General features: G+C 41.5%; 1 protein-coding gene across 1 annotated transcript in view; it reads left to right on the plus strand.

Annotated features, from left to right (window-relative positions):
* HMCN1 (hemicentin 1) overlaps positions 1–14,619 on the plus strand; it is a 325,574-nt gene that overhangs the window by 277,344 nt on the left and 33,611 nt on the right. Inside the window, exons 78-88 of the mRNA XM_084636570.1 lie at positions 48–155; positions 6,122–6,259; positions 6,389–6,523; positions 7,555–7,824; positions 8,219–8,409; positions 9,832–10,045; positions 10,753–10,887; positions 11,089–11,279; positions 12,449–12,530; positions 13,224–13,493; positions 14,337–14,507. Of these exons, the coding sequence (XP_084492696.1) occupies positions 48–155; positions 6,122–6,259; positions 6,389–6,523; positions 7,555–7,824; positions 8,219–8,409; positions 9,832–10,045; positions 10,753–10,887; positions 11,089–11,279; positions 12,449–12,530; positions 13,224–13,493; positions 14,337–14,507 (1,905 nt within the window). The remainder of the gene's footprint in view (positions 1–47; positions 156–6,121; positions 6,260–6,388; positions 6,524–7,554; positions 7,825–8,218; positions 8,410–9,831; positions 10,046–10,752; positions 10,888–11,088; positions 11,280–12,448; positions 12,531–13,223; positions 13,494–14,336; positions 14,508–14,619) is intronic.

Here is a 14,619-nt window from a genome sequence, read left to right on the forward strand (position 1 = left end):
AATATACTACAATACTGTATAATGAATTCTCTTTTTTTCTGCTCTAGGAACGATTGAAATAACTGCTGCACAGTTAGACCATGCAGGAAGGTATACCTGTGTGGCCCAGAATGCTGCTGGCACTGCACACAGACATGTTACTCTTCACGTTCAGGGTGAGGTGGGAACTTGAACAGAAACATGTTTTATAAAGAGCGTTAGTTGGTTTTGAAAAGAAAATGTTAGAATAATAATACAGAATAATGGTAAGACCACATTGTGCTAGTCTTACTTATGTGAGTAGTTTCATAGAGATACTGGCTACTCATGGAGTAAGATACCATTCAACGTAAGTAAGTGTGTGAAAATTTGGCCTTGTGTCAATATATTTGTATTTGGTGGAAGCCACAAAGCGAGGGCTATTTTAATTTAGACTGATTGAGCACTCAGAATACAATGTAGAAAGCAAACATACATTGACAAAGGCATGAACTAAATGATCTGATAGCTTTTTCCAACTCTAATGCCTAGGATATTATGATTTGGCCACAAGTATGACCTGCTTTGATTTTTTCTGTTAGGGCTTTTTCTGTTTTATTGTTTTGTTTAATTAAAGTAGATTAATTGGGTGAACTAAATATGCAGGGCTAAATTCTATAATCCATATGCTGAGTAGTTCCATATTATGCAAGAGTAGTCCTACTGGGCTCATCAAAAGGATAACAGAATCCAGCCCTCAATAGTTAAATGTTCGTAGCCTCTCACATTGTGCAGTTTGTCTTCATTTTATTTTCCAGTCATAAAAATATTACAACTTCTTCAATATACACTATGCGTATTCCACACATAAGTATGCAAGTGCAGCTGGACCTGAGTCTGGAATTTTTTTTTTACAAGCAGAGCCATTTGCCCACGCATGTGCCCTGGCTCTTCTCGAGTGCTGAACTGAGGGCATAAAAAGGGTGGGTTGACACCTGTCCAGTTCCTTCTTAGCACCACCTGGTTTGAGTTGGAATCTTGGGTGTTCTCATTTCCTTTCTACTGCACCATTGCTCTAAAGATATTGTATATTTAGTTTTTAGCAGTTTTGTCATTTTTATAGTGTAGCCTAACATAGGTTTCCCCCCTTCTATTCCCCACACCGAATTTTTTCCCCCCAAGGAGTCTGGGATTGTGCCCAGCATCCTGGGTGCAAAAACTGTGTTTCCTGTCCTTTCTCCTTTTCTGTGAGCAACAAACATCAATTCTGCCTCTATTGTCTGGGTGAGGCTCACATCTCTGCCAAGTGCAGCATCTGACGCGCCTTTTCCCCCAGAATTCATGAGGGCTGGGAACTGAGACTTAGAAAATATATGATGGAGAAGGTAATGAGAACTCAATCAGTTCTGGACTGAGGACAGCCCCTTGTATATCAGTCTCAACAAGCAGGCAGCACCCCTCCAAGCATGAGCTGGGGGACGGAGGCTAAGCCTAAGGAGGAAGCTTCACATGAAAGTAAGGGGCACTCTCATAGATGTAGGGATGAGTCATCTTTGTCTAAAACTGCCCTGAAGAGAGAGGATCCCTCCCTGAGCATGTCAAAATTGGAAGAGCCAGCACACATGGGCACTAAGGACTTAGGCCCGATTATTCTTCTCAGCAGGAGAAGGAGGTGAGCAGGGGTATGGCTCTGATGGTTACAACATTGACTCTGATGGTGAAGTCTCAGGATAAACAGCTCCTGGTGCTCCCATCCACTTCTAGAGCCAATGCAGTACTGGTAGTGACACAGCCCCAGAGGGCGCCAAGTGTCATGGTGACCAAGAAAGCTCCACCTCCACCCATGGACTCTCCTTTTACCCCAGGGCAGTCTGAGACCTAAGTCACCCCGGAGGACATCTTTTCTCTTCCCTATCTGCATTAACCTCTCTGTTGGGACAGACTTTATTCCAGGACATTATACCAGAGGAAAAGACTAGCCCAAGGATGCAGCATCATTCTCCTATCCCACCTGCCAGCCTCGAGGCGCAACCTACAGAACCGTAGGCTCTGCCAGTAGTGCAGGATCTGGCTTTCTCTTTGGATGAGTCAGAGGCGCCACAGGACTCTTTGTGGCACCAGACAGAAGTCCTTGAAGATTAGACTTCCGGCCTCCAACTAGACACAATTCATGAAGAGGTAGGTTGTACCCTAGGCCATGGGGTCCTCCTGTGCCAGTTGATCCATCTGTTGGCAATATTGGGGGGCTGTGAGCTCCCTACCCTAGACTCCCAGGATCAGTGCATAAACCCTATTTGCCATCACTACGCACAACCAGCCCCATCAGAGTATTTGGAGGAGGAAGATGAGCTGGATTTGCTGATTCCGGAAGCAATCTTGTTGTCTTCACCAGATGAGGAAGTTACTCTATCTCCACTGCAAGACTTTAAACAATAGCAAGAGCTCATGCCCAGGGGGGGTCAGCAGAGCTACAGATTCACCTTAAAGAAGTCCAGGATCCTCAGCACAGGTTACCGGACATGCTGCAGCCTGTCAAGTGGCCCTCTCCATCAGCAAGGCCATTGTGGGTCCAGCAAAGGTAGTTTGGCACATTCCTGCTTCTGTTCCTCCCACCCCTAAAAGGGCTGAGAAGCGTTAATTTGTTCCGCCCAAGGGTGACAGTTTTTGTTCTTTGAGTGATTGCACACGTCCATTCCACTGTAGGTGTATGTGCACGCCTCGTGCACAGTTGTTGGAAATTTTTCCTGAGCAGTACCTGTTGGGGTAGCCTGAGCATCCTCTGATGCCTCACACCATTCCACGCAGACATAAAGGGCTGCACTGCCCCCCCTTCTGTTCCTTCCTATCACCAGTGACGGTTGTTTGTTGGACCTGCAATGCTTGTTTTTTTCATATCCTTTTGTGTGTATAGTACCTTGTAGTGTTAGTTTAGTATTAATTAGTTATAGATGTGTTTTACAATACCCTCTTTTTAGTGTGGGGTTACTGGTGCCCAGTTGGGTACCAGGATCGGTACTGGACTCATGCCCTATTGTATGCCTTAACTCCCATTCCTCTCCTGCCCAAAGTGTTATCCAAAGTTAAGCAAGATTCTGCTCACCTTATTCTGATAGCCCCTGCATGACTCTGTCAACACTGTTTTTTTTTTTTACCCTATTAGCAATATTGGTCAGACTTCTGCTGTTTCTCCTGAGAGAGGTGAATCTTATCTCCCAGGACAACAGCCACCTTCTTCATCCCAACCTTCAGGCTCTCCACCTGACTATGTGGATGCTTCATTGCTGAAGTTTGCTTTAAGGGGGTACAGGAAGTCCTACTTTCACTAGGTCTACTTACCTTGCTAAATTGAAGAGATTATCTGTCTGGTTCACACTGAGAGACATTCCTTCATCTCAAACTCTGATTAGCCGTATCTTGGATTATCTTTTGTTTCTAAAGCAACAGGGATTGGCTCTTAGTTCTATTAGAGTCCATTTGGCAGCTATGGATATCTGGTCATTTTTTTCAAACCCTGTGTCCATCAGGTTTCTAAAAGATTTGCTTAGATTATACGCTCAGAACCATAATCTGGTTCTGCAGTGGAACTTAAATTTAGTACTAGCAAAGTTGATGGACCCCCACTTTGAGTCATTAGTGACTTCTTCCCTGTTCATATTAATGAAAGTAGTTTTCCTGATTGCCATAACCTCTGCCAGAAGAGTGGGAGAGCTATGAGCTTTGGTATCAGAGCCTCCCTATTGCAACTTCCTTTAGGGAGAAGATTTTCCTTCAGCCTCACCCTAAATTCCTGTCTAAAGTGGTATGTGAATTTAAATGAAGAGATTTATCTATGAATATTCTTTCCCAAACCCTATATGAGTAATGAGAAGGAAAAATTTCATACTCTAGCTGTTAGAAGAGCTTTGGCTTTTTACACAGTCTGGATTACACCATTCAGATTTTTGTCTCAACTTTTTGTCACCATTTCAGGTGGAGTAAAGGACCAACCAACCATGCCAGATTCAGACAAGTTGTTCTTCAATCCTTGTTCAAGTACACTCCAAGCCCAGTACCAGTTCAAACTGCTTGTGAGTCATCTACAATGGAATGGACATGTGGAATCCGTAGAAGAAAAATAAATGGTTGGTTACCTTTCTGTAACTGTTCTGCAACAGCTGAACATGATCATCTGAAAACTAAAATTCCACATGAGCTCCTTTGTGTCAATAATTCCCTCTTTATAGGAGGGCACATGGTTCATGGCTCTCAACATGAAAGATGCATACTTTCACAAAGACGTTCACCCAGCCCGCAAGAGGTTCCTCAGGTTCCTCTTTTGGTCAAGACCATTACCAATTCAGAGTCCTCTTCTTAGACTGGCCACAGCACCCAGGGTCTTTACAAATATTTTTTTTTCAGTGATGGCAGATTGGATGAGAAGAGTGGGATTTACAGTCTTCCCATACCTCAATGACTGGCTTCTGATAGGCAACTCCTAAGAAGAAGTCTGGTAGGCACCTTAGCCTTCTGGCTTCCCTTGGTGTTTGTGTCAACCATGAAAAATCCATGTTGATCCCAATGAGGCACATAAACTTTCCAGAGGCAACGCTGGATACAACCAGAGCGAGAGCATACCTACCTCTTGAGAGGTTTCGTGAATACTCTCAGACAGCAAGTCCCTATCATACCCAGGACGCCTTTCTCTCCTTAGCCATGTGTCCTCATGCAAACATATGACACCACTCACCAGGCTTCATCTTCATTGCTTACAAGCCTGGCTTCTCTCCATGTATTCACCAGAGAAGGGCAACATAAACGGCAGAGTGACTGTTCCATCCAAGGTGTTGAACTCTCTTGTCTGGTGGAGAAAACCAGAGAAGTTTTGAGTGGGGACCCCTTTCCTCACTCCAACTCCCAAGGCAACCATCGTTACCAATGCCCCCTCTTGGAGGCATATGATCTTCACTCATCCTGTCACAACTAGATTTCTGAAGAGGCTTCTTGGATCCTTTCCACCATTGGTGAAGTTCACATCTTAGCGGGACCTCAGTTTTGTTCTGTCATATCTCATTAAACCTACCTTTGAGCCTCTAACAATATGCTTGATGGCTGATCTGTCCATGAAAGTGACCTTCCCAAGAGCTATAACGTTAACCTGAGTCAGTGAGCTTGGGGGAGGGGGGACACTTGGGGGACCTGCCATATACTGCCTTCTCTAAAGGAAATGTCTCGTTATGCCCCCACTTCAGATTCATCCCTAAAGTAGGTTCCAAATTTCATATGAGTCAAGACATCCATTCACTAGCATTTTTTCCCAAACCTCATGCCTCAGAGGAAGAGAGAAGGATGCATCTGGACATTCAAAGGGCTTTAGCTTTTTATTTACAAAGAACAAAGGACATTAGAAAGACAGCTAAACTATTTGTTTCCCTAGTAGAGCAATCAAAGGGGCAAGCTGTATTGGCACAGAGACTTTCTAAGTGGAGCTCTGGTTATATTATCCTTTCTTACCAACTAGCTTGTATTCCTCCCTGCCCCTCCCCCCACTCCTGGAAGGGATGAGGGCTTATTCCACCAGAGGGAAGGATGCTTTGGTTGCATCTCTGAGAAATGTACCCTTACTAGAGATATGTAGGGTAGCTACTTGGAGCGCTTAGGAAACTTGCACAAGACATTACACTTTGGTCCAATTGTCCACTGTGGAAACAGCAATGGGGACAGCAGTAATAGGGTCAGCTGTCACTTCTGTGTCCTCGCGCACACCTCCTGTTTGAGTACTGCTTGTTAATCTTCCATGTGTGGAATACACATAGGGACCATCACTCAAAGAAGAAATGGAGATTACTTACTGTAACTGAAGGTTCTTCGAGATGTGTGGTCCCTATCTGTATTCCCCTGTCCATTCTCTGCTGCCGATTGTTTAGACTGCAGTAAGAATGGGAAACTGGATAGGCATCAGTCCACACCACTCTTTATGCCCTTGGTTCGGAGCACGAGGAAAGCTACAGCACAAGTGCAGGCCAATGGACAATGCTTGTGTAAAAGCAAAACAAAACACTGGTGCACATGCATACCCATGTGTGGAATACAGATAGGGATCACACATCTTGAAGAATCTCTAGTTATGGGTAAATAACTTCCATTTCTAATCAACTGCCTCTTTCTGTGCCATTCCAATTCATAGAGCTACCAGCTATTCAGATGCAGCCAGGAACACTAGATGTTATCCTGAACAACCCCATTCTTTTACCATGTGAAGCAACAGGTACACCTCGTCCCATAATAACGTGGCAGAAGGAGGGCATCAATGTAAACACAACAGGTATCTTAGCTTTATGATGCTAATAATTCTGCTGTAGCATTTAAACTTATGTTCTCATTCTTTAAAAATATTGGTCTAATGACCTTATTTATAAAAATGTTTTTTCTACCTTTCTTATGCATGTTTTAGGCAATAGTTATACAGTTCTCCCCAGTGGTAGTTTACAGATTGCAAGAACAGCTGTTGAGGATGCTGGCACTTACATGTGTGTGGCTCAGAATCCAGCTGGTACTGCCCTAGGGAAGATTAAGCTAAAAGTTCAAGGTAAGTCATCACCATAACTCCAGTTTTATAGACTGCATTGTACACAAGAAAGCTGTGCACATTCATGGTTAGTGAGATCCCTGTTCTGAGCAATGTGTATGGACCAAATTCATTCCTAGCTAACTGCTACGGAAGGCACTGGGACTTATGTCCACTTACACCACAGCAAAATTTGATCCTACTGGAGGTTTTAAGATTTTTCCTCTATAATTTGGACTTGTTATTTAGTAAACATTTAAGATTGTAAAAGTAGTTCCTGCAAACAAATAACAGAACTAGTTGATTCCCTGCAGCAGCCAGCAAGCATTTCTTCTCTACCTTCAGAGACAGCGGTACACCTCAAAAAGAAAAACAAGTTTGGTTTTTATCTTAAATGGAGAGCAATGGAAACCAAAAATATAGCGGGGATATGAATTGTCATTACTATGTGATGGTGCAGTGCAATAATAGGGCTTTAACACATTGTCTCTCATGTGCTTCATGATGGGTTCACACTTCCATGACAAACCCACTTGAGCTGCTACCAAAAAAGAATACTTTTGTAAGGTCTGCTGGTAATGGTCCACAATTCGCCATTAAGTACAGCCCCTATTAACTTCATGACCTTCACCATTACAGGTATTGCTAAGAGGTATCAGTCGTGATGTCAATTGTACTTGAAGTGTTTAGTATGTGAAAAACGCCTGGGCGCGATTGTGCATTGTATGATCTTTGCACTCAGATGAGCACCAGATCTTTGGTTGTTCTTGGCCCCTGCCCAGAAGGGCATAGCTCTGCACCTTCCTTTACACCAGTGCAGGGCACGTAGTGTGCTACCAATAGAATGTCATATATTTGCATTTCTTTGCAGCTGGATTTGGATGCTGTTTTGCAACTGTAGCTGATTGGTGAAATTATTTAGGAAGAAGAGTAAACTGTGTTTTTTACATTATTCTGGCTAGGATATAAAGCATGTGTGTGTATCTGTGTATGTGTGTGTTTAAGTTTATACATTTGCAAACAATGTGTTTTACTACTTAATTCTCTTTCAGTTCCTCCAGTTATCAAACCTCATTCTAAGGAATACATAGTTGCTGTGGATAAATCTGCCACTCTGCAGTGTGAAGTGGAAGGCTACCCAGTGCCTGAGATCATATGGCACAAAGAAGGACAGCAGGTTACAGAGTCCTTTAGGCAGCGAATTCTCAGCACTGGGGCTTTGCAAATTGCATTTGTACAGCCTGGTGACACTGGACATTACACGTGCATGGCTGCAAATGTGGCAGGATCAAGCAGTTCTAGCATGGAACTCATTGTGCACAGTAAGTATGACTAGGAAGGAATGACATAGGCTGGCCTTTTATCATGATGGAAGTCTCTTACACTGAGGTGTTAGAGGCCAAAGTTGTAGTGAGAGTCTTCAAGATAGTTACACCAGCTAGAATAAAACTCATTCTTTATGACATAAACAAACCACTCACTGGCTAGCTTTAGGAAGAACCAGCCCCTGTGGGTATGTTTCTACATAATTTTCTGTAATGTAGGTTCCACGCCTTTCTCTGGAGCTTTGGATACTGATCACTGTTGGAGACATGATTAGATGACCCATTGGTCTGGTCTGATGTATCATTTCCAATGTTCCTACACCAGTATGTGGCTGGATGGAAGGCTGAAAACTACAGACAGTAATTAATCTCTTTTTAAATCTCCCCATAGTTCCACCGAAAATCCGAAGTTCAGATGTGCAGCACACAGTCATTGAGAATTCCCAGGCTGTTCTGTCATGTGTGGCTGATGGTATCCCAACACCAACAATCAACTGGAAGAAAGACAATATACCTTTAAAAGACACAGTAGGAAAATACACAGCTATGCAGTACGGAGATCTCATTTTGGAGAATGCTGTTGTAAGTGTTATGAATTTGAATCTCCTCGTCATATATTGTGTTTTCTGTCACATGAAAATTGAGCAGCATGAAAGGTTTTATTTGTCTGGAATGAATGAACAAGAAGACTGTGGGGAGCCTGTAACTCTTATGTCAAAACAAAGTCCCCACGGGTCAGGGTTGAGGCACAGTGTAGCCTTACTTGTAGAAATCATGCTCTGAAACTACCCAATTGCTACCTATTCTGTGGATAAACAGAGGACCGCTGTTTCCAAGAGTGCTGATCATGGGAGATAAATTCACAACATTTTTAGAACATAACTGCATAGAATACACATTGTAAACACAGTCCAGTGCTGTATTAAATAAGTATACTGAAGGATTTTGTGGAGCATAGTTTTTGTTTTTGTTTAGAAGGTCAGCACCCTCCTTTCTAGTGTTTTGTATGTTATTTTTACAGCCTAAGAAATGTACAGCATGATGCAATGTAAGCCCATTGTAAAGCCTCTGATGAGCAGATGGGGTTGAATGCCTCCAGTGAGGTGCTGTACGCCTTCAGCTCTCCCTAGAGTCAATGGAAGGTATGGGCAAGCAGCATGTTGCAAGAGGTGCCCAGTACCATTCAGATCTGGCCCTAAAATGTATTAAATAGTGGAAAAATTTCTGCAAAGCTTGCAATGTAAAGCTCTTGGATTTGGCCATTTGGGCATTTTCACCAAGGAGCCTGCTTGTCAGCTAACATCTGGAAATTCCAGATCAGTCCACTCACATCTCCTTTCTTGCTCAGCATTTTTTTTCTTCTCTTCCACAACATATACCTTTGTCTTAGAAGAAGTCGCAGTAGTTCCAAGCATTCCTTTAAAGGAACATGTCTGTTAATGGCAGGGGGAGCTTTGCCAGTGTGGGGTCCAGTTTAATGTTATGAAGTGCCACGTTTAAGGCTGGTTTTGTCTACTCTACTTGCCATTCCTGAAATTATTACTATGCTCAACTGCTAGTTGCATTTACCTTTTCCCTCTTAGCTCTTTGGATTCTCTTCTGTATAGTGTGAACTCTTTATTGTACCTTCAATTGGAAGGAAAGTAAAATGGACAGCTCCACTATTTATGATGCCAAGCTATTCTGTGCTTGGCTTCCAGCCAGTTTTAAGGTTGGAATAGGAAGTCAGCCTATTTCACTTTACTTGTCCTTACCATATCTGTGGTGTATTAGTCTCAGGTAATCTGCTGGGTTTGCCACACTCAGGTTTCTGTGTCATTTAATCATCAAATTAGGCCAACGAGTCTGACTCATCGTAGCTTCCAATATATTACTAGCGAGTTGCCAAAATTTAAAATTCAAACTGAACTCAAGTTCCACATTTTTTGAGATTTCCCCCCATCATTACAACTGATGATGTTTGAACTCCAGCCCCTCCCCCTATTTTTCCCCCTTTCCTTTCAGCCTGAAGATTCTGGCAGTTATACCTGTGTTGCCAGCAATGCTGTTGGTGAAGATATACACACTGTCAGCCTGATAGTCCACGTGCTCCCAGCTTTCACTGAACTGCCTGGAGACATAGCTTTGAATAAAGGAGAACAACTCAGGTTAACTTGTAAAGCAACTGGGACTCCTCTACCCAAAATAACTTGGACTTTTAACAACAATATTGTCCCTGGTGAGTGATACCAGTGTTTATTTGGCAGTCTGATACAGATTCTTTTCCCTTCCAGAAGTGGTGTTGGTGTGTAGTGATGTCAGTTTGAGATTACAGTATAAAATTCATAAGGGGAAAAACATAGTATGGCCTGGGTAACAAACTGTCTAGACAATGGTGATATCTGGAACTTGTTAGTGTAGAATACCAAAACTACAATTAACATTAACTTGCCTCTGTTCCTGGACTCTGGAGAAGGGCTTTAGAAACCCTGTCCCCTTGCTGTGTCAAGCTGCATGTCCCATATTAAAATGTACACATTAGGTATAATAAATATTCCAGCATCTAAGCACAAAAGATGACTTCCATAAGCACCTGTATGACTAAAACTTCACTGTTGGTGGAATGCAAAACATGAACGGTCTGAAAGGAGAAGCAGAGCAAATTCATTCACAATGGAGTGACCAGTCAAGGAACACTGTTTGGCTGACTTGTTCAGCCCTCTAAAACATACACACAGACAGGGAAAGGCACAATAGGATCTGTAATCAAAGGTGTCTCAAAAATCAGTCCAACGCAATGGTAAGTTCTTTTATAGAAGCATGCCATTGAGCCATGTTGCTAAGCAGCCTTGTGAATCTAAACCTATTCCTGTAAAATATGTATCACTTGTTGATATTTTCCAGAGCTACTTCAATATTTTTTAAAGACATCTCTTCTCCACACAGCAAAACTTGACAATGCTAATGGACACAGTGAACTAGTTATTGAAAGAGTATCTAAAGACGACTCTGGTACCTATGTGTGTACAGCAGAAAACACAGTTGGCTCGATAAAGGCTATTGGATTTGTGTATGTCAAAGGTACGTGTAAATAACTGCAATATCAGGCACAATCAGTGACAATTTCACACAGCCTCATTTTTAGTTGTATCCAATAGCACTGCCATGGTTAATTGGAAAAGGGGTAACAAGTTGAACTTCAGATCTTATGAAAACGAAGAATGGCTATCAGTAGTTTCATTTAGACTCTCTTACTTTAGCTTTGCTTTTTATCATTTTCAGAGCCTCCAGTCTTCCAAGGGGATTATTATTCTAGCTGGATTGAGCCCTTGGGTGGTAATGCTATATTGAACTGTGAGGTCAGAGGAGATCCACCTCCAACAATCCAATGGAGCAAAAAAGGAGTTGGCATTCAGATTAGCAACAGGATCCGACAACTCAGCAATGGTTCTCTTGCCATCTACGGCACTGTTGTGAGTCACTAATCATTAAAATGTGTTTGTATGCTACATTTAATTATTGTAAGTAAATAAATTTATCCAAGAGGATATATATTTTAACTGAATATAAATTTGCCTTTATTAAAAAAATATTCAGTAGCTACTCTACATTTTAAAAAGATGTAATTTTTTTAATGCAGTCTAAAATATCCTGCTCAAATTACTGTGACCTCACTAATATAGCAAGGGAATGTTGTATCTGTTCTGTCCAGCCCCTATAACCTTGCAGAGCTGTATTTTCAATAGGACTTAACACAGCCTCAAAACTTGGGCATACAAAATCTGATAATGAAATCCTGGATTTGTTGAAGTAAGTGGGAGTTTTGACATTGGCTATAATGGTGCCAGGATTTCACCCACCCAGTTTAATGGCTTGTGCACTTAAATCCTACATTTGAAAGTTCCAACTGGTTAGGTGCCCCACCTTCTAATATGCATGTTCAAATTGCATGTTCATGATTTGCACATTCAAGTTTAGAAGCTGCAGTTGAAAACGTGGCCCTTATAAAAGGTTTTAGAAAAAGCTTCTAAATTTACAAATGTAAATAGTTGAAGAAAAAAAACAGATTTAGCTTAGTATTAATAAAAGTAAAATGTTAAAATTGCTATTAAAACTTTTAGTTACTGGGTAGTAACAATAGTAGTCTGTAGTCCTCCTTGTATAGCTAGATTTATAATCTATTTTATATACTTATACATCCAGCACCATACTATATAGGAATCTACAATATTAACAAGCAGATGGTTTTGACTTAGATGACTTCAAACCTACCATATAAGTTCCAGAAAAAAAGACTCAGTCTCTCAAAAGGACATAAGCCATAAGCAACATTGGAAAGAATTCCATGTAGATACTATTTGGATGCAGTTCTCGTTTTTCTCTCTATCCTCACCTGCTTGCAACAAACTCCCATCCACGTTAACCTTTTAATTCAAGTCACTTTGGATGTAATTTAAAAGACTGGCAGCTTGTATGATAAGCTTTTCTGGTAGTTGTTATTGATTTCCCTCTACTTCCTTAAGGTCTGTTGCATGCCATACTGTACTGTAGCAAATTCACTGAGAGGAAATGCATTGTGAAAAGATTAACTTACTCCATGTAGGTTGATAGTTTATATGATTAGTTGTTTATTGTCCTTTAGAATGAAGATGCTGGTGACTATACATGTGTAGCTACAAATGATGCCGGCATGGTCGAGCGCAGTGTGACACTAACGCTTCAGAGTAAGACTCAAACCAGATATTTAGTGCTACAAGAGTGGGGCCAGAAAATGACTTCGGATACATGTGTGCAAGTCCCTTTGTAGTTTTGGGAGGAGATAGTCAAAATTCACAAGTGGGAATTGGGCACCTCACTGCTCTTTCTGTCTTTGGCAGAATAGTCTTGAGGGCAGAATTGGGCTTTAAATTAATTCTTACACAAATAATGACGGAATTTTAGAATAATTTTTTTACTGACAGAATTTTCAAACATCTCTTCTCTATTTATAACTCAGAGAAGAATCAGACCTTTTATCTCTGTTTTTGTTTCCTTGTGTAGAGAATGGGAATAATATCTACCAAATTTAGGTATTGTGAGAATTAATTGAAAAGTGTTTTTGCATTACTGATGGTACTAGTTGTTTGTAGAATTGGGCCTCAGTCCTGTTTGAGGCCTGTGTGTGCTACCACAATACAAACCACAATACCACTGTCATTGTTAGTATATTCTGGGTCATATTTAATTTCCACCATTGACCTTGTATTTCTCAAGGATCTCTGAAGATGTATAATAGTAGTTAATGACAAAATTAATGAAGTAGGATTTCATGCTTTTTCTCAGACCAAACCTCTATGCAATGAAGAAAATGTCATCTGCTCTTGTAACCATTTATTGCAGAATGCAGTGATGCTAAAACAGTCTCTCCTCTCTCTTAGGTCCTCCAGTTATTACAGCTGAACCAGTAGAGATGGTGGTTGTTGCTGGTACCACAGCAATCCTGAACTGCCAAGCAAATGGAGAACCTACTCCAACCATTGAGTGGTCCCGCCAAGGCCATCCTATCCTCAGCAATGACAGAGTGACTGTCTTGTCTAATGGCTCCTTGCGTATTGTTGCAGCACAGAAAGAAGATACCTCTGAATATGAATGTGTGGCTAGAAATCTAATGGGATCAATCCTTGTTCGAGTGCCATTCACTGTCCAAGGTACATACACCAAAGTGCTGTCTAGTGATTACCAAATTGCGAGATTCCAGCTTTAAAACAGAATAACTATGACCAAGGTTTTATATTCCTTACATTTACAGGTTAAGTCTATTAGGACTTGTCAGTGTCTCTCTTCTTCACAAAATTTTGTACTTTCATTCCACTTTCTCAACTGTCCATCATCCTCAGCATTCTCCCAAGACAGGCAGCTGAGAGTGAAGGAATATGCAAAGGCATGTTTACACTGCCCCACAGTTTGGACTCTGGGGGTGTGAAAAGCAGTGTGAACCAAATTGCTGTGCTGTAACAGCCCCATGTGGACACTGTGAGTGCAAATGAAAAGATTCCTACTTCATATTAATGTAGTTCTATTTGAAGAGTTAATGCGAACTCTTTGGTTTGCACCCGCAGCGTCTGCACGGGGGAGTTACACCACAGCTCTTTGGTGCACAATGCTCTTCAGACCCCTGTAGTGTGAACTGCAGGGCAGTTTAGATATGCCCAAAGACTCTATGTTAGAGATGATCCTGAACTGAGATGCTGCCTACAGAGCACATTCCACAACTTGAGTTCATCTCTAATCTGGGAGAATAAATTATAACCATGCCAGAATAACTGAAGTATTTTCTCAACTAAAGCATGAAGAATTCTTCACTAATGATAATATGATGCTATCTGGATATCTGAGGGTGGCATCTGAACTTGTGCAGGGTTATTTTGATCTTTTTTTCTAGAAATGCAAAAATTTAGCAGATCTTTTAACACAGCTGAGAAAGTATATTCCTGAGCCTGATTGTATAACCCACATATTATAAATGCTCACATGTAATTTTTCTACTGCAGTGCATGGCGGATTTTCAGAATGGTTTGAATGGCGACCATGTAGTGTAACTTGTGGTCAAGGTATTCAGAAGAGGATCCGTCAGTGTAACAACCCTCTCCCTGCAAATGGTGGGAGGCACTGTCAGGGGCGTGATACAGACATACGCAGCTGCCGGAACAAACCATGTGCAGGTAGATTTCTTTAATGAACTCATACAGTGTATGTTTAACAGATCTCCATGACACCACCCTTTGATTGTTTCTATTGTCTGGAATTCTTTGACTTATTGGGGAGAGGATATTT

The sequence above is a fragment of the Lepidochelys olivacea genome, assembly GCF_965140295.1.
Source record: "Lepidochelys olivacea isolate rLepOli2 genome assembly, chromosome: 8".
Lineage (NCBI taxonomy): Eukaryota > Metazoa > Chordata > Testudines > Cheloniidae > Lepidochelys > Lepidochelys olivacea.